Below are 24,591 nucleotides of genomic sequence, written 5' to 3'. Positions count from 1 at the left end.
CATAGCAGTGGTAGGCAGGATTCTTGTGGCTATGCTCTGCTCCACTGACGGAGAGAGGGTGGAAAAGGTCAAAAACACCTTGCTCTGTGCTTCCAAGATACATTAAATGTCCCCAGAACATCTCATGTTACAAATGAGCAGCAACAGCCCGGAAAAGTAGACATTCTCTGCACGTTTGGATAAACTCACTTTAGTTGGTGAAGGCTGGAAGGGCCGGAAAAAAACAAGTCCTCTAAGCAAGGACTCCCTCGCTTCTTTTTTTTTTTTTCTTTCTTTTTTTTTTTCTTCCAATTTCTATTGTTACTAATTTCTCTGTCAATGATGCAATCTTAACAGTAAGCACAAAATCTCTAGAAATCTATAAAAGCTGAGGCATGTATCTCTCACTTAATTACCTTTATGGATGAGAGAGGAATAGAAATTAACACTGAATTCCTTGCTAATAGTATAGGATAACTATCATAGGCAGATCATAACTGCTCAAAGGTAAAGACTCAGAAGGAACAAGGTTTAGTTTTAAGAAGTTCCTATATATGTTGCTTTTATATATGTGTTTTTTTTCTTTTTTTTTTTTAAGATTATTTATTTATTTATTTGACAGACAGAGATCACAAGTAGGCAGAAAGGCAGGCAGAGAGAGAGGAAGGGAAGCAGGCTCCCTGCTGAGGAGAGAGCCAGATGTGGGACTCGATCCCAGGACCCTGAGATCATGACCTGAGCCGAAGGCAGCAGCTTAACCCACTGAGCCACCCAGGCGACCCTGTAGGGTTTTTTTTCTTTATTTTCTTTTCTTTTTTGTTGGTAACTAGAAAGGGTTAATTAATAGGTGGCAGAGCAAAGAAAAAAGGGAGAAAGAGCCTTAGATGCTAGTCATATCTGCTCCTGATTAATTAACTTACTATGCATGACATTTAAATTATAACTACCTAGTTCCAAATTAAATCATCAATGCCATTTAATTATCCCCATTTTAAAGCAAAAAGACATTTAAAAATATTTTGGTAATGTTTTCTAAAAGCATTTTATTTTACCGATGCTGTAACCTTTACTCCCCTGACAGAAATCAATTCTCAAATGCACAGCTTCTTTTATTGCTTATAAATTGTGAGATTTTCCTACTCCTAGCTCCTCAAAGTTTTGTCTTTGGCCTCTGCCAATGCCATCTTTTGATATATTTGGAAAGTCAAGGTGACTCCTATTTCTAATCAGTGTTAGTGAATGTGGTCCCAAGGGCTCCTGAAAAAGGTCACTAGAGATAACCTAATTATTCAAATTTTCTCAGCAGGGGAGGGAAGGCAACTATTGGCACCAGAACAAAACCCATGTGATGGGATCAGAGAACAAGGTTTTGAGAGGGACTGATTTCAAGAAGTGACAACATGGCCGCTTGATTTGGGTCTGGCAGCAGCCCAAGGTCGCCTTGGCCCCACCTCTCAGAAGGGTCAGGCCAGCTCACTTGGCTTTCCATCAGTCAAGGAGATCCCCGTAGGAGTACCCTTCTGTAAGCCCCACCTACCCAGCCCATTCAGTCATAAACGTATCAATATGAACCTTGAAAAATAAATACAGGCAAGCAGAGACATCAATCACTCTCGTACAGTTCTAATCTCTTGGTTTTCAAACTCCCATTTTATCTGAACATCAACGGACCTTAAAGCATTCGCGAATATATGTATATTTTTTAAATGGACATTAACAGATCATCTACCTACCTTTCCGAAAACTAAAACACCGTTTGATTCTTCTGTATGTAGTTTTAGGAATGAAAGGAGTTGATGCTAAGGCACCTGAGGGGCGTCCCCCAATAGTTCGGTCTTCAGGCATCATACAGGCCCGAAGTTTGGAACCAGTCTCGGGCTTCTTTTAAAACCTGCCTCTGCGCGATACCCCACAGCCACTCCTTCTCATGTTTATTTGTTAGGGTGGAAGTGTTGATTCCTATAACTTGAAGGCTTTTATCATCCAGGTCCTGGATCAGGGATAAGTTACCACCTCCCCTTTACTTCTTGTTTGGTCAAAAAAATTTCCTTTTCTCTTGCCTAATCCAAAGAGGTTGAAGGTTTGGGTGTTTGGTTTGGTTTTTAAGTTTCTGCAGCCACTCCAAAATGTCTCAGCAAAAAGAGCCGCAGCAAGCAAGCTGCACCCCCCATTCAAACAGCAGGAGTTGTTTTTGTATTAAGAACTGTCTTCTCAGCTGGAACTGGGGGTCCTGAGATTCCTCTGGAAAGGTCAGCGAACAGTCCTATGCAAGGGGAAAAAGGAACAATGGCAAGAAGGCCCCTGAGGAATACTTCAGGACCGTCCTTGGGGCTCCTTTCATCTGAGCAAAAGGGAAGGCAAATAATGGCACCTTCTCCAGAAAGCGTTTCAGTGCATGATAGGTTCTTTTCAAAGGACTCCCCGGTTCCTTTTATAGCACCCCTCTGCCTTTGATGCTCTCTGCGGGCTTCTCCCTTTTCCCTTCTGTCTTCAAACTCCCGGGCTCCCGAGGGAATCTCCACGTCAGAACAGCCGAGTGCCCATTCCAAGGAGCCTCCTCAGATCCGGATCCCTGGAGAAGGCAGCTCTGCGGGGAGCTTCTCCTCCCCCCTCCTCCGGCTCTGGCTCCCCTTTTCTCAATGAGGGCTGGGCCGGAGCTGGCACAGCCGCAGCTGCCTCGTCACCGCGCGCCGTGGCTGTGGCTGCGGCTGCCTTCAGTGCCCGCCGGTCACATGCAGCAGGTGCAATCACAACAGTAGGAGGGGAGGAGGGAGAATGCCACACGGCGTGTGAACCCCTCTCTTCTTCCTCTGACTTTGTGTTGACTTTCCTGCCCTTGTCTGTGCAGCTCCTTTAGAGCTCCCTGCCTTAGCTGCTCCAGAAAGCAAAGGGCACCAAACCAACAACAAGGGGGTAAGCTTTTACCCCCCTCCTTCCTGCATTTATTCTCTTCCTATACAAGACTTTTTAAGGGGTTTTGCGATTCCATCTATTCGTGAGTGCTGATTTCAATGTGCATATTGCTAAAACACATGTATGCAGACTTGTACATACATGTGTGTCTGTGAAATAGAAAAATATTCTCCAGAAAAAAAATATATATTCTCCATCTGGTAACAACGAACATGCAGGTACAACCACCATAAAAACAAACTCAACTCATGGGTGTGCGTTTATGCATATTTATACATACATGTATTTCTCCAGTTATGGTCTGAAAACCAGTCTGGTTTCCAACTTTCTCCTCTCCTTTTGCAGGCACCCTCTCCACCCCAGCCCCCATGTCCACCAGCAATCTCGATCCCACTCACTAAACAATTGACTCACTGAGTTAATCATTCATCTACCCGGCTGTTCCATAAGCAGATTCAGACAGCTAGTGCTTTAACCCCAACTGACCCCCAAGGTCTCTACGTTCCTTCCAAGCCATTTGACGGCAGGCGCGTTACAAACTGGGAGGACTGCTACAAAGGCACTCCCTTTAGAAACATCATTTCTCTGCCCAGCATGCCCACATAGGTCATTGTCTGTCATGGAAGAAATATTAGTAGTGACTTCTGCCGTATAGTTCAAACTTGTTTTTTGTTTGTTTGTTTTTAAAGATTTTATTTATTTATTGGACAGAGGGAGAGAGCACAAGTAGGCAGAGAGGCAGGCAGAGATAGAGGGGGGGAAGCAGGCTCCCTACTGTGGGGCTTGATCCCAGGACCCTAAGATCATCACCCAAGCAGAAGGCAGAGGCTTAACCCACTGAGCCACCCAGGTGCCCCTAAACTTATTTTTGCCTTCAGCTTCACAGCATGCTACTAGAAAAATAAGGAACCACAAAGCATAACTCAGGACAAACAACACAGTGGCAAGGCTGGACCGGGAGACCCCTGAGCCAACTGAAAACCTCACTGACCTGAGCATTGGCATGGAGGGAACGCATGTCATCCCAGGACTTTGGAGGTAGAATGAATCTCAGTTAATAAGGTTTTGTCTGATTTTCTTATTTCACAAACAAGCAAACGGGGGGCTAATACCCCTTATCTGGGGGCTAATACCATTGGGTATATGTCACATAGTGGTCTGTGTCAGAGGCAAGACCGCATTACCACTTAATTAACCCCTGCTTGACCACATGCCCATTATTCATCATGAGGATAATTCACATTCAGTATTTTTACTGCATTGTTGTCTCTGACTCAACTCTTTTATAAGGAAACATAAAGACAGGGAGAACCTGATTTTGTTAGTAGTCAGAGTTAGGCAAAACACTCAGATCTAATTAATTCTCAGTGGATTCACACTCTTTCCAGACAATGGGCTTGGCACTTCCATACACATTGCCTCAAAAACAATAAAAAAGAATTGCAAAAACCAACCAACCAAACAAACAAACAAAAAACACCCCAACCCCCCTCAAAAGACAAAACAAAAAAAAACAGGTAGGGGTACCTGGGTGGCTCAGTTGGTTAAGTGTCCAACTCTTGATTTCAGCTCAGGATATGATCTCAGGGTCCTGGGACTGAGACTCACATAGGACTCCATAGTCAGAGGGGAATCCTAGGGGAGATTCTCTCTTTTCGTCTCCCTATTCTCTTTCTATGCTTGTGCTCTCTCTCAATAAATCAATCAATCAAATAAATAAATAAATACATAGATAGATAAAATCTTTTTTTAAGAAATTGTAAAAACACCCCTAAACTAACAAAACAAAATCCCTAAGCTTTTCCAAAATTAAATAAATGCTTTGACATCCTAAATTTTGGATTTGACTTTTAAGCAGAAACCATGTGCCTCTCTCAGCATTATTGATGGTAAAGCAACTGTTTACAGTGGTTTTAAGCAGATAACACGAAGCTGAAATTTTTAGATTCAATACTGGATATTGTTATCAGGCTAGGTTGTTAAGTGAATGTCTACTTCCATTTCCATTGGTTCCATTTCCTTATCTGATTATCTGTTGTTAAGTTTGCTTTATTGACTAAAAAGAAAAGGCCTATAATTCCAGAGCCCTACATTCCAGACTTTCACATAACAGTTTTTCATTTTTGAGAGACTGAAAACCTTGGCAAGCTCCTATTTTTCATCAAATGTCATATTATTGTAATGACAAAGGGGGAGTATTTTACATATTTATTTTACATATGCAACCTAAACAAGAATGAGGTTAGGTGTCTTATGAAAAACTTTCAACTTTTTGAAAACACTGACTGTGAAAGGGCAGTACAGGTAGGTAATGAAACGCCCTTTCTGTAATAAACACATTTAAAATGCATCCAAAGGAGGCATACAGAAATTATATATCGGAGTGATATGTCACCTTCCAAATGCTGCAGATACCATTTAATCTATGACCATCACAATATTTAAGCATTGGGAGGGAGAATGGAATCTAAGAGGTCTTTATTTAGGATTAACAGAGTCTTGGGTTCCATAACTAAGATAGGGAGGAGAAAATGTATTTTCTTATGAGAGGCAATTATGGCAATTGAGGAATTTTTTAACAGCTTTTTTGAGATATAATTCACATATCATAGGATTCACCCATTTCAAGTGTACAAGTTTATTTTTAGCATATTCACAGATATAGACAACCATCATCATCTCAATTTTAGAATGTTTTCATCATCTCAAAGAGAAATCCTATATTTTAGGCTATCACCCACCCCCTCCAACATTCCCATCCCAACACTAAGTGGCCACTACTCTACTTCCTGTTTCTATAAATTTCCCTGGTCTGTACTTTCATATGAAGAGAATCATATGCTATGTAGCCTTTTGTGACTGGCTTCTTCCACTTAGCATGTTTTCAAGGTTTATTCACATCGTAGTGTGTATCCATACCACATTCCTTTTTTTTTTTTTTTTTTTTAATGGCTGCATAATAATCCCTGGTGTGGATATACCACATTCTATGGACTCATTTGTCCCTTGATGGACATTTGGGTATTTCCACTTTGGGCTATTAGCATATTAGTATGCTGCTATAAATATTCATGTACAAGTTTCTGTGTGAACATGCATTTTCATTTCTCTTGGGTGTATACCTACCTACGAGTGCAAATGCTGGTCTATAATAACTCTGTGTTTGATTGAGGAACTGCCAGACTCTTTTCCAAAGCAGCTGCACCATTTTGCATTCCCATTAGCAATGAGAAGCACTTTGATTTTTCCACATTCTCATCAATACTTGTTATTTTTGAACTTTCTGACTCAAGCCACCCTAGTTGGCATAAAGTGGTATTTCACTGTGACTTTGATTTGCATTTCCCAGACTACTAATAGCACTGACTGAGCATTTTTTCCAAGTGCTTTTTAGCCATTTGCATGTTTTAGAGAAATGTTTATTCAGATTCTTTGCTCATTTTTTAAATGAGTCAAAAATGAGTCAAATTTTCAATTTCTCTTTATTATTGAGTTGTAAGAGTTCCCTATAAGTTCTGGATACAAGTTCATGATTAGATATATGATCTGGAAATACCTCTTCCCAATCTGGTGGTTGTGTTTTCACTTTCTTGATAGTAGCAATTCCAGTATTTTTGAAGGACTTGAAAAGCCATATTTATTTTAATTAGCATAATTTTTAAAATTTTGTGTGCATATACTGGAGGATATACTACTAGTAAGGCATGGGCTTGTAATTGTGGGTTTTTCATTCCCATAGTAGAGGTGATAGATCACACTATTGTGAAAGAAAGCAAGAGGAGTTCACAAACTGGAAGCAATGGGTTTTCTTCCTAGTTCTGTTACTCACAGTGTAACTGACACTTGGCAAGTTAGTCACTCTCTTTGGGTCTTGATGACCTAATACACAAAACGTGGGATTGAACTAAAACAGTCATTTTAAAATATGCTTTATCAGCAGAAAACATATTTTTAATGAAATATTAAGTACACTCCTAATATATAAGAGAAATAAAAGGGTTTTTAGTTATATACATTTCTTTGAAACTCAAATCTATAATATTTCTTTAAAATGTAATCACTGAGCAGAGAGGGGGTGTATTAATACAAACATTTGAAACCCTAGATTATGGGTGACAGTTGCAATCCTCTACGAATGTCAACATTCAGTTTGGTTCTCTACTCTTATTTACTTAAAAAATTCTAATGTTCAGTTGACTCACAAAGTATTATTATAAATTGAATGAGTACTTTAAAAGCTTGCCTTGCATTCTCATAACACTCATCTATTAAACAAAAAGGGCAGAAAAGTTTTTATTGGAGCATTGTTTCTATGGTAAGTGTTCTATGCTAAAATATATCTCTTTAGAAGTAAATTTGAGTCAAGCATTTACAAATTCCTTGAAGCTCATCTCATAGGATAAAGTACAGTAGTCCCCCATTATCCACAGAAAATATCCACAAGACCCCCAATAGATGTCTGAAACTGGTGATAGTACTGAACTTATATATCCTACGCTTTTTTACTAGATATATAAAGTTGATACAGATGATAAAGTTTGATCTATAAATTGAGCACAGTGAGAAATTAACAATACTGACTAATAATAAAATAGAATAATTATAATAATGCATTGCAGTAGAAGTTATGTGAATGTGGTCACTCCCTCTTAACATATCTTGTAGTGTACTCACCCTTCTTCTAATGATGATGTGAGAACATGAAATGCCTACGTGATAAGATGAAGTGAGGTGAATGACAGAGGCATTGTGGCATAGCATGAGGTTACTATGGACCTTCTGAGGATAGATCAGAAGGAGCATCATCTGCTTCTGGACTGTGGTTGATGATGAGTGACTGAAAACTTTGGAAAGAGAAACCACGGGTGAAGGGGGACGACTGTACATAGAACCTATCAAGTACCAGAGCTCCTTGCCATCTTCGTAAATTTGAAGATTTATCTATAGTTCTTATCTTATAGATAAGATATATATCTTATCTATAGACGTTATCCACTGGGATAACGAGCTGAGCTGGTAGGACCTCTGTGGTGACTGATGTAATATAGCTAATTGGATCACGTTCATTTTTCTTAAGAAAAGGACAGATGGAAGAGGAGGAAAGGGAGAAAATGGCACACCTCATGGAAATAATCCCAAACAGAAATCCCTCCTCTGGCAGATATTAAAGATCCTTCTAACTCAGAAACCCTAGAAATTTGATAATAGCGGGGAAAGAGAGTCTTTAGAAATGACGGGAACTTTGAAAAGACACGTCGTCGTCAGGCATCCCACAGACCCTGGTTCTGGAGCCTATCAGCAAACCTCCAACACAGGAATCTGTCTCCAGAACAACTGTGAGCAATCCTTTGCTAATGTTGGCGGGGAGGGGCTTTTTAAGGCCACAGGCCTTTTAAAATGTTTTACATAGTCACTTACTACCCATTTTAGCATATGAATAGGGTGACCATAGAGGTTGTCACGAAAGGATGGCACCATGAAAGTGAAAAGCAGCACTATCAATGATTATCCTGGGACAACAGTTGTAAACCAGACCTTTACCAGGCAAACTGGGATGAACTGTCATCCTGGTGAGGAAACACCTCCTTCCCCAACAGAAGGCACTGTTAGAAAACGATTTGCAGACCTGTATCATTCACCTGGTAGAACCCAACTTTCCAACTTTTTATAGTATATCTTTGAAGTTATGCTAAAATATGAAGTGGTGAGTCAGCCTACGTATCTAAGATGTTAAGGGGAAAATAAAATTCACTTCTAAATTGAGGGTGCTGAAAATACACAAAAAAATATAAAAATAAATACTAGAATTATAAATAGTTTACTAAATATGAATTTGATTTAATATAATTTATTTTAATGACATGAACAAAAAATTATTAGGTTTTACATTTTGGGAACTGCATGTTGGTTACAGACAAATTTTTTTGAGTTCTTACCATTTTTGGCTCCATTTACTGAATTTTTGATTTATGTAATTTGTCTGTTTATGTCATATCTATTTATTTTATAATCCTTAATAGACAACGATCATGTCTTTTACCCTTTCTTCCTCCTTTCATTTCTATTTATAGTACCATTTAGTTTATTCTTTGCATGGTGCATTCTCAAAACTGTATTCAGTAAGATTTTTAAAATTTATCAAATCCACAAATACTTGCCTGATGGCAAAGCACTTTTTTTTACTCTAATAATTCTCAGATTCTCATCTAGAGCTTTGCCGTTCTTCTTCAATATCACTGATCATCTCAGGACTAAGTTCTCTTCTAAAGATACTAGTCAAAAATTTTTTTGCCCCATATCTGCATAATCTTAACTAATCTACATTTATAGTACAATTCCTATAACTATTTATTGTTAGTGAAATGGAAAAATCTAAAACAAACAAATTATCATCCCTTCTTATAATTCAAGATATTCAGAGAAGAAAGTTGGTTATCGATGATATTTGATTTAAATTAAATTTCTGAGAGTTACTTAGATATAAGTCCAATAACATGGAATAGTTTACTATTTATTTTAATAGTTATCCATTTGAAAATAGGAGCTCATAGGACCATCAACAGGGAAGGCAATGATAAACAGGTTTGGTCCCCCTTTCTGTTCTTCCACAATTCTATACATACTCACCTCCCCCAAAAGGTCCCCATATAACTCGGCGGATGGACTTAACCCAGTCTTCCATATCATTCTGGGTGCTCGCCATAAGGAGGTAGCTCTCATGGTTTGCTGTCATCCGATCTCGATCGCCTCCTGTAAGATAGTAACACATGAGTGTGTGCTCAGCTGAAGATTCCCCATCAGCAGCAGAGCCCTTGAAATGTACACTGTGCCTACCCAATCAATTGGAAATATTTACCATGGTTTCAGAGTGAAAAAAATCTGCTTAAAAAGGAAAGGCTCTTATGTTTCCAGGGGAAAACTGGAGAACAAATGCCATTCCCCAAACAAAGCCTGCCTTTTTGTCCTAGCAACAACCCATAGGTCTGCATTGACTTATAATCCAATCTATCACACTGCACTACCGAATAAGGACAAATATAAAAGCACAATGAAAGATGGAGAAATAATCCATAGGGTCCAGATATTTACTGGAAGCAAGTGCTGAACAGTCTGAGTACTGCTTAATACATACACAGTGAGGCCACCAGGACATCATGGGTGAGCAGGGGAGTTCTAGGAAAGGAAAAAGAACTGCATGTAAAATTTTTGACCCAGGGGCACCTGGGTGGCAGTGAGTTCACCCTCTGCCTTCAGCTCAGGTCAGGATCTCAGGGTCCTGGGACCAAGCCCCCCACTGGGCTCTCTGCTCAGCAGGGAACCTGCTTCTTTCTCTCTCTCTCAATCTCTCTCTCTCTCTCTCTCTCTCTCTCTCTCTCGGCCTGCCTCTCTGCCTACTTGTGATCTCTGTCTGTCAAATAAACAAATAAATAAAATCTTATTTTAAAAAAAAACAACTTTTGACCCAGAGGTCCTCTTCTATTGTTCTGCCATGGAAGGAAAGCCTCTTCTCCAAGAACACATCTTCAAGGGGGCAAACAAAGAGAAGAGGCCTGGCCAGCCACAAAGGCCAAATCAACCCTTAGATGACCCTCACACCCAAAGCATAAGCTTTAGGAAACTCCAGGGGTGCCTCCATGCAAAATCTTGCTGGTTTCTCTTACTTTGCCACCCCTCCCAAGAACAATCCATATACTTTGAAACCTTTATAATCTCTAATATCAATTTTGAAGTGCTAGACCTCAGATGTATGTGATTTAATTTCTTAGAAATGTTTCATAGCATACTTACATTTCCCTAGTAACTTAAATTTCTCATTTATAAAATGGGCATCAGCATATATGACCTTGAAAAAGGTCTTGAGTCGTGGTTTTCCTTGCTTCCTATTTATGGTTAAGGGAGTATTTCTTTTTTTAGGATTTTATTTATTTATTTAGCAGAGAGAGAGAGAGAGAAAGAGAAAGGGAGAGGTGGTGGGGGAAGGAGCAGAAGGGGAGGAACACGCAGACTCCATGCTGAGTGTGGAGCCTGACTCCGGGCTCAATCTCATGACCCTGAGATGGTGACCTGAGCCAATCAAGAGTCATACAGTAACCGACTGAGCCACCCAGCCACCTCTAAAAAAGAATTTCTGAAGACATGTATCAGCAACTATGCTGCTTTAGTCTCTTCAAAAATGATTAAAGTGCTGTCCACAGAAGGAGTAATTAAGGAAATGGAACATTTAACTGAATTCTGATAATTCAGGATAGTTCAAATAAACTAATAGTTCAAAAAAACTGAATTCTGAGGTGCTTAAAATATCTATGAACATTTAAGTGTTCAAAAAGTGAACACCAGGTATTGTACACTTATATATCCATATATCCATATATATACATATATACATATGGATTTTTACTAAAAAGCTATCTTTCTCTGATACATAACAATGCACATTAAAATTATATGCTGTACCTGTGTGTAAATATGCCACATATTAATATGCATGTAAGGACATATAACATAGAAGTGGCAGAAAGAACTAAATGACAAAAGGAAGACATGCTTCATTTGGCATGGCCCAGTGCTAACAATTTATTCTGTATTCTTATCCACTTATACCACAGGGCTAGGCCAAAACAATTACCATTTTGAAATCAGAATATTTTAATTATTGTCTTTGCCTAAGGGATGCTTAGCAATTCAGACAGCAATATCCTGCGGTGTCACTCCCAGCCCAGGCAGAGACAGCCTGGTAATGAGTGAGTGACAGCCACTGGAGTGTGTTTCTGCCTGAAAGCAGGAAAGAAAGAGAATGATAAGCACAACTGGCCATTATCCCTTGACTTTTCATTTGATTTTCTATCTCTGCCAGTAGGGCTGTATGTCTGACCCTGACTCTCATTTAGACTGCCAATCACAGATATGAAATCCCATCTGTGAATTTCACCCATGGATATGAATCTTGATTCCTCAGTGTATTAACAAGAGGTGGGGAAAGATGAAAAAAACTTTACCTACCAGTCTCGGTGGAAATAGAGACTGATTTTTACGAATGTGATTAAAACAATTGGAGACATTTATATAAACATGAACTAGACACTCTACTGAAAATATGTGATTTCCAAAGAGAGATGCCGTCTGTTCTAATTCATAGCCCTTTGGGTCTAAGAGCTGGTACTGCACCTTGCAATTGAAGGGGCTCAAAAACAACTTATTAAATCTATGATCTGATAAATAAATTCAATATTGACCTTCAACCATGTGAATCAAGTTTCACTGTCTTTGCTTATCCTTTACAGGGCCTAATGTTCCATTTAACTGTTCATGGATCTAAAATTTTTTCAAAAGGTGAAATTTTAAAAAGCAGTCTTGAGATGTAATTATCACTAGAGTAAGAGTGTCACATTCATCTTCAATCCATATATGCATATATACATATGTATATGTGTATATAATACAATACATGATATAACAGTGATTTTTTAATTCATTGTTGTTCAATTCTCCATTGTTCAATTCTGCTTGAAAAGAAATACCTGTGCAGCTTCCTTTTTATTTTTATTTTCATTTTTATTTTATTTATTTTTTAAAATTTTTAGAAGATCTTTTATTTATTTGAGAGAGAGAATGAGAGAGAGAGCATGAGAGGGGACAGGTCAGAGGGAAAACAAGACTCCCTGCTGAGCCGGGAGCCTGATGTGGGACTTGATCCTGGGACTCCAGGATAACAATCTGACCTGAAGGCAGTGAGTCGCCTAACCAACTGAGCCACCCAGGTGCCCTATTTTTTAATACTACTTTGGATTTGCATACATATTTAAAGGATACAATGTTTCAGAAAATTGTACATATCTTTTATATATCAACCTGGGTTGGTAGCAATGCTTTGGTGGTAGTGTTAATACTTTAAGTATTTGTGATTTTAGTTAACTGAGTAGGTCACATTATTCAATTTTGCTTGTTTATATATATAATTGAAAATACATGTGCATTTTACTGGGATCTTCTGTATATTTGCATTTGGTATAAATTTTTCTTTCCCAGAAATAACATAGATTCTTTGAAATATAATAAATAACTGACATAATTAACTTTTGCCAAAATTAAGAGGGAGATTAAGAAAGCTTAATGAATTTAATAGACTAAGAAAGAGCTTCATCTAAAATTAAAAAGTAGGCTAAAGAAATCTACAATAAAATAAATGCACAGTTAATTTTAAAAAGAGGTGCAATATCAATTAACCATATGAAAAATTTGACTCCTTTAATACTTATAAAATAATAATTTAAGAGATTATATTTTTGATCAATAACTTTGCATAGACTTTTAAAAAATTGTATTAATTAAGAAATCTCTATGTGGGGCTTGAATTTACAAGCCCAAGATCAAAAGCATACCCTACTGACTAGCAAGCTGGGGACCTCTGCACAGAATTTTTTTTTTTTAATTTTAAGAGAAATATTGGAAAAGGTATGCCAACATATTCATGCCCATTATTTATAAGAGTATGGATAATATTCCTTATGATGCAGCCATAAAATGGGATTTCGAAGGATACTTAATATGACTTTGTTATACAAAAGGAAACATAAACATTTTTATATATGATGTTATCTCAATTTTCATATAGGCAGAAAGATAAATAAGATACTAGATTGAAATTCACAATGATTTTAACAATGGTTATCTCTGAATGATAGGATTGGGATTTTCTTTGCCCTCCTTTCTGTATTTTCCAGATGCTCAACCATGTGTTGTTTCCTGTATTATTCCAGATGTTCTAACTTGTATTATTTGGTATGAGAAAAAAAGCATTATTGAATAGAGCAAATGATTGGAATGATATGGTCATGAAAGCACTAAATCCATAAAAATTCCAGATGAACTGGAAGGTAAGTCACTAACGTTACTCAGTGATGCTTAAGATTGTTGACTTTGAGTTCTCATTAATTTACCTATGACTTCGTCTCCCTCTTTCCCCAGATCCTGATCTCCGAGCACATCTCCAAAGGAAGATCTGAGACAGGAGGTTAGTGCTGCTGGGAGTGCAGACTACATCATGTCACTAGGATTTTCTCAGTAAAAAAGAGACTGCTGCTATTATGTGCATTACCTTTCTTAAAAAATATATTTTTCTGAATTTATTGTGTGGAAATTTCCAAAAACAGCTACCAATGTAAATTTTTGTTATTTTTTTCCTTAGAGAAAAATACTTGTAAGTTGTCATAATTACGAACAATTTCTCCCAAGCAAAGTATTTGTATGTGTATCATTTTGAGTAAATAAGCCTTTAAACACATTATTTCTTTGCATTTAAATTTTAAAACAAGTTGCTGCTCAAGAGAAACTGTAGTCCTAGACATTTGGGTTCATTTCCGAGTACAGTCCAGGGTACAGACCCTGGGGACATTTCAGTGAACACCTCTGATACTGTTAATAATTTCACAAGCAGAATGTTTCCTCATTCCTAATTACAAATCAGGTCAAAACTAGACCTTTTGTACTATTTGTTTTATATGGCTTGCAGAAAAATACTTTATTTCTATCTGGGGTTTCTAATTTTCACTCATACAAGTGCAAGGTTTTTTGTTTGTTTGTTTGTTTGTTTTTTAAAGCACTACCTGCCTCAGAACTTAGTTTATGTCTTTGTTGGTAGTCGAATGAACTCTAATGATAAACTGTAAGATATAAAGTAAACTCTGAAGGATATAAGTGGAAAATTACTGAGACAGGAAAACATATCCTCCCTTTTATGGAGCCTGATATTCGGAAAACAACGCAAGTTATGTGAAGCACAAATTACAAATTACAGGCTTCTATGGATACCACCATCTCCTAATATTTAACAACAAAAATAATAAAACAGCACATAGTTTACAAAATAAAGCCAGAAAACAAATTGGTCTCATGATCGATATCATATGTAATTTTTTCATATGTTTTTGTATATTGCAGAAACATTGTTACCTGAATATTAAGAGTTTTGGTATGCTTTGCTAATCCCACTTTTTTCCAAGTATTTCTCTCTCAAAGGCTAATTTTAAAAGTATCAGAAGGGCAAAATTTCAATGCATGCTGTCAACAGAAAAGTTGCATGGCTCTCTAATGAGATTTTGAATATTTTAAAAACCCTAAATCAGAAAATGAGACTTAATTAGGGGACCAATAGCAATAATTATCATTTTGTTTGCAATGTATAGTCAATACCACACAACAAACACATTACCAACTGTTATCGTGCCTTATAATAAAATTAATTCTACCTTTTAATTTCAGGAGTACTTTAAATATTTTATTTATTTATTTGAGAGATGGAGATCACAAGTAGGCAGAAAGGCAAGCAGGCAGAGAGAGAGAAGGAAGCAGAATCCCTGCTGAGCAGAAAGCCCTGTGCGGGCCTCGATCTCAGGACTTTGGGATCATGACCTGAGCCTGAGGCAGAGGCTTTAACCCACTGAACCACCCAGGTCCCCCTCAGGAGTACTTTATAATACTGTTTTACATATTTTTTATGCCCCTTACTAGGTCATAATCCCTTTGTAAGAATTCCCCTGCATTACATAGCTAACTTATGTTTAAGATGAAAGTAACTATAAACACACACTTTTTATCCAATTATAGATTGACCGGTATTTATTATAAACAGTAGGTTTCTAATCATGAAGTTTAGAAATGATTTGCTGGAAGTCCACGTATTTGGCTACAGATACAGGAAGCATTGACATAAGCATTTTGTACTGTACAAGTTACTTCTCAAACATCTTTCCTCAAACATCACCATAAAATATGTTAAGAAATGTGAGTATGAGACCAAAAGTGCTAGCTGGATCAAACTGCAAAAACAAACAGTACTTATAAAGAATTACTAAAAAATGGTCAGTGAAGGACAGTGAAGCAGGTTCATCAACTTCAAATTAGTCATTGATTAGCTGTGAGATCCCTCATCTTTAACTCTTTAACTGAGAGGGCAAAAGGCAGCTGCTTCAGGGTGTTATTGTGAATTAACTGAATGAAAAATACCACAGAATATTTGGAATAGTGTTTGGGACATGGTATTCTACGCTGTTTTTATTGCCATGTATAAAAATTTTGATCCTAAATCTTTCAGTAAATTATGTGTAATTTGAATCCTTTGAAATATAGAAATCTAGCTTATTTTTTAACAAATATTCTCAATACGCCCATAAAGTAAAATCCTTTTATAGGAAAGTAACTATTGATTTGTTTTACAAGTAAATATTGACTTTCATACTGGTCATTTTTTTAAAGGATTTTATTTATTCATTTGAGAGAAAGAGAGAGCATGAGTTGGGGCAGCAGTGGCAGAGGGAAAGGGAGAGAAGCAGACTCCCCACAGAACAGGGAGCCCAACACGCGGCTGGATCCCAGGACTGAGATCATGACCTGATCCAAAGGCAGATGCTTAACCAACTGAGCCATCCAGGCACCCTTTTATTGGTCATGTTTTTAAAAGTACAGCTGTGATCCATTTACTTTTAAATAATTGATGAAAATTTTAAAACCTCAAACGGGCATAGTTATATTTCCATTAATTTTTCACATTCTTGAACTCATTCTTTCAAAACACTACTATTTGTGTCAGGTACATTACCTCAAAATGATACCATTTATTATATTTTGGATATTTGTTTTCTAGATTGCCCTGAACCTGGAACAGGTTTAAGCCCAACAATACATTCTGACTCTTATGTCAGATGCTCAGAATCAGGGCACTTTCTTTTCAGCATCTAATTATATTCTGATTGACATTTCCAAGAAATAGATAGCATATTTCCTTTGCGGAGCCAAGACATCTAGAGTTTATGTCCTCTTCTAATTTAGCTTGGTTACTTTGGAGATCAGTGAATTCAAAATTTTATCTGATTGCTATAGACAGCAGGCAGGTAGAATAGCTGATTAAGTATATTTAGATCAGTGTTACTCCATCAATGATGATGCAGACCAGAGTCAAAAGAGAAAGCAAGTCTCGATGCAATAATCACCATCTTGTAGCAAATGGAATGTGATTAATACTCCAAGAGGCAAGGCAGAGAGTTTGCTGGTTTGAATAAATCTAAAATTAAAAGTACTATTTTATTAAATACATAGCACAAATGATCACTTGAATGTCGAGGAATACTGGAAAGTTTGGGAAAATTTTTTGGAGCTATATTGAACTTTATACCTTCCATGAGCCCATAAATACACCCTCTCCTGCAGTGTTTCTCAAAGTGAGATGAAACCAGAGTGTATGTGTCTAGAAAGGCAGGAAGAACTGGGTACTTGTTAGAAATGCAAATTCTTGGGCACAAGCTCAAATCAATCAAATCAGAAACGGTGGTGGTGGGCCCCAGCAATCTGTGCTTTAAGATGCCTGCCAGATGATTCTGATGTATCATAAAGTTTGACAACCACTGTTCTTGTTCAAGATAATTTGCTTTATTAGGCAGAGGCTACACATTTTAGAATTCACGCACTTCAGCCACACTCATCCTGTTAGCTTGTATACATATCCTATTCTTACAGTGACAGCCATTAAGCTCTAAAGCTATGGATCATATAACTTTGTGAATTACTTATTTGCATTGTAAATGATTAACACTACTAGTTTTGCAAGGACATGTCATTCGAGCTGGGACTACTGAGTCTAGCAAATTTATGGGCCTCATACATTAAGGATACCATAGTTTTATCAGAGCAAACATTAGACCATTTCTTTTTGTATCTGAATACAGATTTGTTATTCCTCTTTCCCTGATGCCCAGAGTTTGATGAGTGAAATAGAACACCGAATTTGGGACGATATACCACTTTTGAAGATCTAGATTAGAATGCTGAAATCCATTTTTAAAATTCTCTCATATCCCATCCCTTATATTGTTTTTGATTAAAAGCAATCTGCAAGATTGTTAACTACAGGTTGATTTACAGTTTGCAAGTTACTCTTGTATCCCTGATTCTTTTGGTTTTTATGATAACCCTGGGAAATAAAGCAGAGCACTAATTAATTTATCCAACGCCTATTTATTGAACACCTGTATTGTGCCAGTCATTATTCTATGTTATGAGGATACAGCAATGAACAAAACAAAGTCTGCAGTCCAGAGGTGAGATCCAGACTAAAGATGCAGATTTGGAAGTCCCCTGTGTGGCGATATGTAAAAACATAGGACTGAATGATGTTCCCAGGGAATACTGTGGATAGAATAGAGAAAATGAAGTTCAAGTGAACTCCCATGTTTAGAGATGGAGAAAAGGAAGAGGAATCAGCAAAGTAGATTGAGGAAGTACAGCTAGTAAGGTTGAAAGAGAAACAAGAGAGTCTGAGTGGAGAAAGTTGATCAGGTGAGTCAAGTGTTGTTGAGAGGTTAAATAAAATGATAACAGAGTGAATACAGACCACCAGTTTAGGAATGTGGAAGTCACTGGTTTGGACAACATGGTGATTATTGGTGTCCTTGGAGGATTGATCAGAACAGCACAAATAAAATCATCCTTAAAATGTGTTGATAAGATTATGGAAGAGAGAAAACAGAAACAGTATAACAACCCCTATAGACATTGTAGTGTATAAAAGTGCCATGAAATGGAGAGTAGAAGTGAGTGGGTAGGGGAGTTGTGGGGCCAAGAGGATTTAAGATGAGAAATACTACAGAATTTTGTATGTTTATGGGCATTATTCACTGGAGAGGGAAGAATTGATGAAGTAGGAGAGAGGAGGTTTATAGATGTCTCCATATTTCATTAAAGCAATACTCAATTTTTCTCACTCTCCTCAGAATCTTCAATAAGTATTGATAGTAATATAATAATTGATTTCTCCCCAAAGTTTGTTACTTTAAAAGTATTTGGAACATTTAGAAGAGAATCATTGAAAGAAAAGGAACTAGCATTGAGCAGGTGTTTCTAAACAGCTCTGCCTATAGGCAAAATAGGAAGGAATGGGGTTAAGTTCATAAATCACTTTTAAAGCTAAATTTTACTAACTTTACTTGAATGCAGTGCTTGGTATTTGCTCAATAGGAGATTTAATTTAATTGGGACCTTTTCCTTTATACATTATCTATTAGTTTTACCTGCCACAGATGCTAATTGTTCAATTTTACACAGCAATTTTATAGAATGGGTTTTGTTATATACAAAAGAAATGGCATTTTAAAATAAAATGCTAAGATAGATAACATCAAATTATTCCACTCAATGAATGACAACTAGTAATCACTGTAATAGTGTAAAATTAAGAAAACACTGATTTTGGTTTGATTTTGAATTTTGTTCTCCTAAGCAACTAAAATTAACTTTACAATCAGAACAGCTTAACTGTCCAGTACTTTGTCTCCCACAGTTTGTGTCTGGATTTGCTGGGTTTCATCAGCTCTAGTGTGTATGTTTGGAAGGGCAGGATGTAAAACTTGCCTTAGGGGTCTGGAATGTGAATCCAGCCTTCTAGCTAGCTTCACAAAGAACACATCTATAAAATGTACCAAGAATGTAACATTTAGAATGGTGTTTCATAACTATTATCACTTGCGCTAGCAAGGACACTTGTGAATATTTTTCTAACTTGCTTGATATAAACACATTATGAACTCTATAATTTCCTCAAGTGTAAGCTGTTTTCTCAATAAATGTTGAAAAGTCTCTGTGTTCACTTTGTTAATTCCTATTAACAATCTATTTCTGGAGTTGGGGGGTCTCACCTAATTGTCCCATTCTAATTACAAATCATTCCAAAACCCTATAGAAGGAATAGGGGCTAGAAAGTCACATGTTCCCAAATTAACTATGGGCATAGAAATTCCTATAAAGAATACTACTACTCCTTATCTGCTTCTTGATTCAAAACCCTTGTATACTAATTTAGAATGATTAACACTGTTAGGCTAAGCCAACTTCCTCTTTTTAATTCTCATATTGGTGATATGAACACATTTAGGATGATTTCTTTTAAAATAAACACACATGAATGCACTAACATAACTGCACAGAGGCTGGTTATAGATTATTTGAATTATTTCTTATAACATGACTTAGGCAAGATTTCCTAATTTAGTCAGTCCAATATGTTTCTTATGCATTTTTTAAAAAACTGAATTTCCTCCCAAATTTTCTGGAACTCAAAACTTTTACTGCTTCTGATAGGTTAGTCCATCAATTCTCAATATCAACATCACAACCATACAATCAGGGTTATATAGAGTTATATAAGAAAAATTATAATTAAAGAAGGGTGTAGAATTGCTTTAAGTCCAAATAGGTTGGTGAAGAGATGGTTTAAAACCAAATAGGTTATATGCGTACAGAATCCAAGTAATACAACGGAGTTTTTGAATTTTTAAAAGAAAAATGTTTATGAAATCTAAATATTTGGACATAAGGCTGATAAGTACTCATTACATGCTTGGGAAGATTTTGGCAGATCTGTCTGCCTTGGAAGGTGGCAGAAGTACTTAGGAGAATTAAATACATTATTATGGTTTAAAACAGCTCAGAGGGGCACCTGGGTGGCTCAGTGGGTTAAAGCCTTTGGCTCAGGTCATGATCCCAGGGTCCTGGGATGGAGCCCCGCATTAGGCTCTCTGCTCAGCAGGGAGCCTGCTTCCTCCTCTCTCTCTGCCTGCCTCTCTATCTACTTGTGATCTCTGTCTGTCAAATAAAATCTTTAAATAAACAACTAAATAAATAAATAAAACAGCTCAGAGATGTGACAATACGGATAGAACCAGAAGGTGTAATGCTACACAAAATAAGTCAGATCAAGAAAGACAAATACCACATGATTTCACTCATATGTGAAATCTAAAAAAACAAAATAAATGAATAAATGAACAAACAAATGAAAAGCAGAATCAGACTTACAAATACAGAAACTAAACTGGTGTTTGCCAGAGGAAAAGTTGTGGTGGAATAGGCAAAATGGATAAAGGGGAGTGGGAGGTACAGGTTTCCCGTTATGGAATGAATAAATCATGAGATTAAAAGGCACAGCCTAAAGAATATAGTCAGTGTAATCATAATAGCACTGTTTGGTGACGGACGATACTACACTTGTGGTGAGCACGGCATGACACAGAGAGATGGGAATCACTACGTTGTCCATCTGAAACCAATGTGACACTGGGTGTCAACTTCACTCAAATCAAATAGTAAATAAATAAATAAGTAAATAAATAAATAAATAAAATAGCTCTGGGATTTCAATTAGTGCATAAACATGTTTAAATATTTAGGGAAATCTGATTTGTCAAATTCTTAAGTTAATTGAGCTTTAACTCAATTATGACAATAATTGACTATATTGACTACAAATGACTATAACTTAATTATGACTCAAAAATGACTAAGGGTTATTTTGTAATCACAAAATGGAACAGCATATGATTTTCTTGCCCCTATTCTTCTGTAAGGTCTTGGAATTATTTGTAATTGGAATGGGACAATTAGTTTAGACCCCTAACTTAGATATAAGTTGAGGAATAGTGATAATAACAATGATAATGATGATAATAATAATAGTAATAATGATGATGATGAAAATTGGAGCTCAAGTTTAAGGGTTCTGTTTCCTTAATTAATGGAATATTACTTTAAGTATAAGTAGTATTGAAGAAGTGTTTGCCTAGCAAATAAATCTCCACTTAGATAATTAAAACAAAAACCAACAACCTTAATGATACAAATTAATTTTGATATTCAGAAATAGACCAAGTTAAAAAAAATATATATATATACCAAATTTGTCTTACTAAAACATTAACTCATTTCTTTTTACTGCAAATTAGAGTCACTCTGGCTAATTATATCAGAATTATTACAGAAGGGTTTTCTTGGATTTTTTAAAAAGTAAATTTTATAATTTTGGATAATATTTGTAAGAAAATGAATGAAAAATTTGAAATTCTCCCTTAGAATTATAACTCCCAATAACCAGTTGCAAGCACTTGGAAACATAAATATGGAGTCTTATGTTTGAAAGTTACTTAAAACAAATGAGAAGCATCTTAAGAAAACCATGATAAAGCTGAAAACACTTAAAGTATTTTAGGAATTCCTTCCCACCTCTCCAAATAATCTTTAACTACTTCCAAAACTTTAAAAAATGGTGGCTGTCCTAAGCAGAAAAGGATAACATCACTTTGGGCATTAACAAGAAGTTCAAGGTTCTAACAATTATCCAAGAAAGAATATACATGCTAAAAAAAAAAGTCATCTAGCTTTTTTATGAATTTTGGATAACTGAACCCAAATGAGAACTTTTTTAAATGAAAGAAAAACAAAAGCAAGGAAAAGCTCCTAGAAAAAGCTGTCAGATGTTTTCTGTTGTACCCACTTTTTTGTTATATAGTATCTTTCCTATCTACTACAAATATATACTTGGAATTCCGAAAGTTCTACAGTTTCCTAGACACAGGCAATAAATTAAAATTTGATCCTGCCTGCTACCAGATTAATGCTATGCATCTCATAATATTAAATTGAAGAGTAATCAGCCAGAATCTGCAAGTCAATTCAATTCAGCATATTATCATCAATTAACATTTCATTAAATGCCCACAGGTGTGTACAGTAGTATTAGAAGTCAGTACACCAATTGCTGTTTAAGGCCATGTAATAAGACTCATATATAATTGCCAACCTAAATCTGGCTGACCTCTGAATACAAACTGGCAAATTGAGGGACATATTACATTGACAAACGAATAGCAAGATTCCTAAAAAGCACTTAATGAGAAATAACGGAATATTTTTTCAAACATAATGTAAAAGAGCCATCAAAGAAGTAATTGCTGTATGTTATCTTTCCTGATCTTTTCTGTTGGGGTGGGAGTGGGGTGTCGGGGGCAAGGGCATAAAATAAATGGACTGGCACATACATATACATTATATACACCAAGATAGAAAAAGGAAAAAAAAAAACATAAAGTCAGTTATTTACTGAAGAAGAATATTTTGTAGATGAAAGCAAGACTAAATCAAGGTCACTGGCTTTCTTTTCACCAGAGTCCATAAACACCTCAAAGTCAGCAAACTCAATAATTCAGGTAATAGAAAAACCTGACCCTACTCAGAAAATGTGAAGAAAGCAAGACTAAACTGTAATAGTGGTTAAGAGATTTTCCATGAATAAATAAATAGAGAATTGAAGAATTATATGACTCCATTCATTAAAAGTCATTACTTACTGCTCTTTAAGATGGACACAAGCTGGACATGAAATATACTGAAATTCAAGGGAAGATCTTTGGACAGTTTACAACATATTACAAAGTAAGAAGTGAGCAAAGGCAGGGAAATCATGGTACCAATATTAAATGCCAACAGAGAACAACTATAAAGGGGAAATAACAGGATTGCTTACTCTTTTAAGTGATCTACATCCAACACATAAGTTATCATATGACTCCAAGTTGGAAAGTTACTTTGTTGCTTTGTTTGTTTGCCTTTTTAATCCATAGTTTCTCAGCCTAAAAACAAGTCATCACTTGGTTGCTGAAGTGATTATTTGGAAATAACAGTCTGTGAGTCTAATGAGAGTGCTCCTAGGAACAGCATATAATTATTGATACCTTTAATATGTTATCTCATTTAATCAGTGCAAGTAACCCATAGGAATTATTGTGCCTGTTTTAAAGAAGGTACAATTAAGCACCAGAAAGATTTTGATCTTTTCTCAGCATCACATGGCTAATAAATAGCAGGGTTGGAGTTTAACCAGGTTTCAGTTTAACTCCAAAGGCCAATTTTCTTTTTCCATTATTCTTGTTTTTTTTTTTTTTTAAGAGTATGTTTATTTATTTGACAGAGATCACAAGTAGGCAGAAAGGCAGGCAGAGAGAGGGAGGCAGGCTCGCCACTGAGCAGAGAGCCTGATGCGGGGCTCGATCCCAGGACCCTGAGATCCTGACTTGAGCCGAAGGCAGAGGCTGAGCCACTGAGCTACCCAGGCGCACCCCATTATTCTTGTTTTCTTCAGTCATACTATTCTTTTTTCATGACTCATCCTGTACCCTCTGAATAACATTTCCTTCTTCCTTTCTTCATTGGGATCTTTTAAGATCTTACCTACACTAGGGCACCTGGGTGGCTCAGTGGGTTAAGCCGCTGCCTTTGGCTCAGGTCATGGTCTCAGAGTCCTGGGATCGAGTCCCGCATTGGACTCTCTGCTCAGCAGGGAGCCTGCTTCCCTCTCTCTCTCTCTCTGCCTGCCTCTCTGTCTACTTGTGACCTCTCTCTGTCAAATAAATAAATAAAATCTTAAAAAAAAAAAAAAGATCTTACCTACACTAGAAGGCTTGCTGACTCTCCAAGTGAAGTTGGCCCCTCCCTTCTGATTCCCACTGCACTGTTTGTGTATCTCAAGGATAGCAACATAAAACATTATTGTGCATTTAAAGTGGAGTAGCATCATACAGGCATTTGACTTAGTGAGTATAAATATATTCAGTAATACTATTCTACTACTAAACCCTTTAGTAGTACAGATTTTTTTTTTTAATTTTATTTATTTATTTGACAGACAGAGATTACAAGTAGGCAGAGAGGCAGTCAGAGAGAGGAGGAAGCAGGCTCCCCGCTGAGCAGAGAGCCTGATGCGGGGCTCGATCCCAGGACCCTGGGATCATGACCTGAGCCGAAGGCAGAGACTTTAACCCACTGAGCCACCCAGGCGCCCCAAGTAGTACAGATTTTTAAGGATCAGGACAGGTTCCAATAAGA

The 24,591-nt window shown here is 36.8% G+C and overlaps 1 protein-coding gene across 7 annotated transcripts in view; it reads right to left on the bottom strand.

The window, feature by feature from the left end:
• ARHGAP24 (Rho GTPase activating protein 24) overlaps positions 1-24,591 on the bottom strand; it is a 757,722-nt gene that overhangs the window by 69,729 nt on the left and 663,402 nt on the right. For 6 of the 7 annotated variants that reach the window (XM_059375189.1, XM_059375179.1, XM_059375226.1 and 3 more), the window contains one exon: positions 9,520-9,642. In XM_059375189.1, the coding sequence (XP_059231172.1) occupies positions 9,520-9,642 (123 nt within the window). Of the gene's footprint in view, positions 1-1,712; positions 2,700-9,519; positions 9,643-24,591 lie in introns of those variants that run through there. The other variant, XM_059375200.1, reaches the window with a different exon arrangement.

Source organism: Mustela nigripes, chromosome 1, assembly GCF_022355385.1.
Source record: "Mustela nigripes isolate SB6536 chromosome 1, MUSNIG.SB6536, whole genome shotgun sequence".
NCBI classification, from domain to species: Eukaryota; Metazoa; Chordata; class Mammalia; order Carnivora; family Mustelidae; genus Mustela; species Mustela nigripes.
The sequence above is the reverse complement of the archived record's forward strand: the minus strand, read 5'-3'. Positions and strand labels throughout refer to the sequence as shown.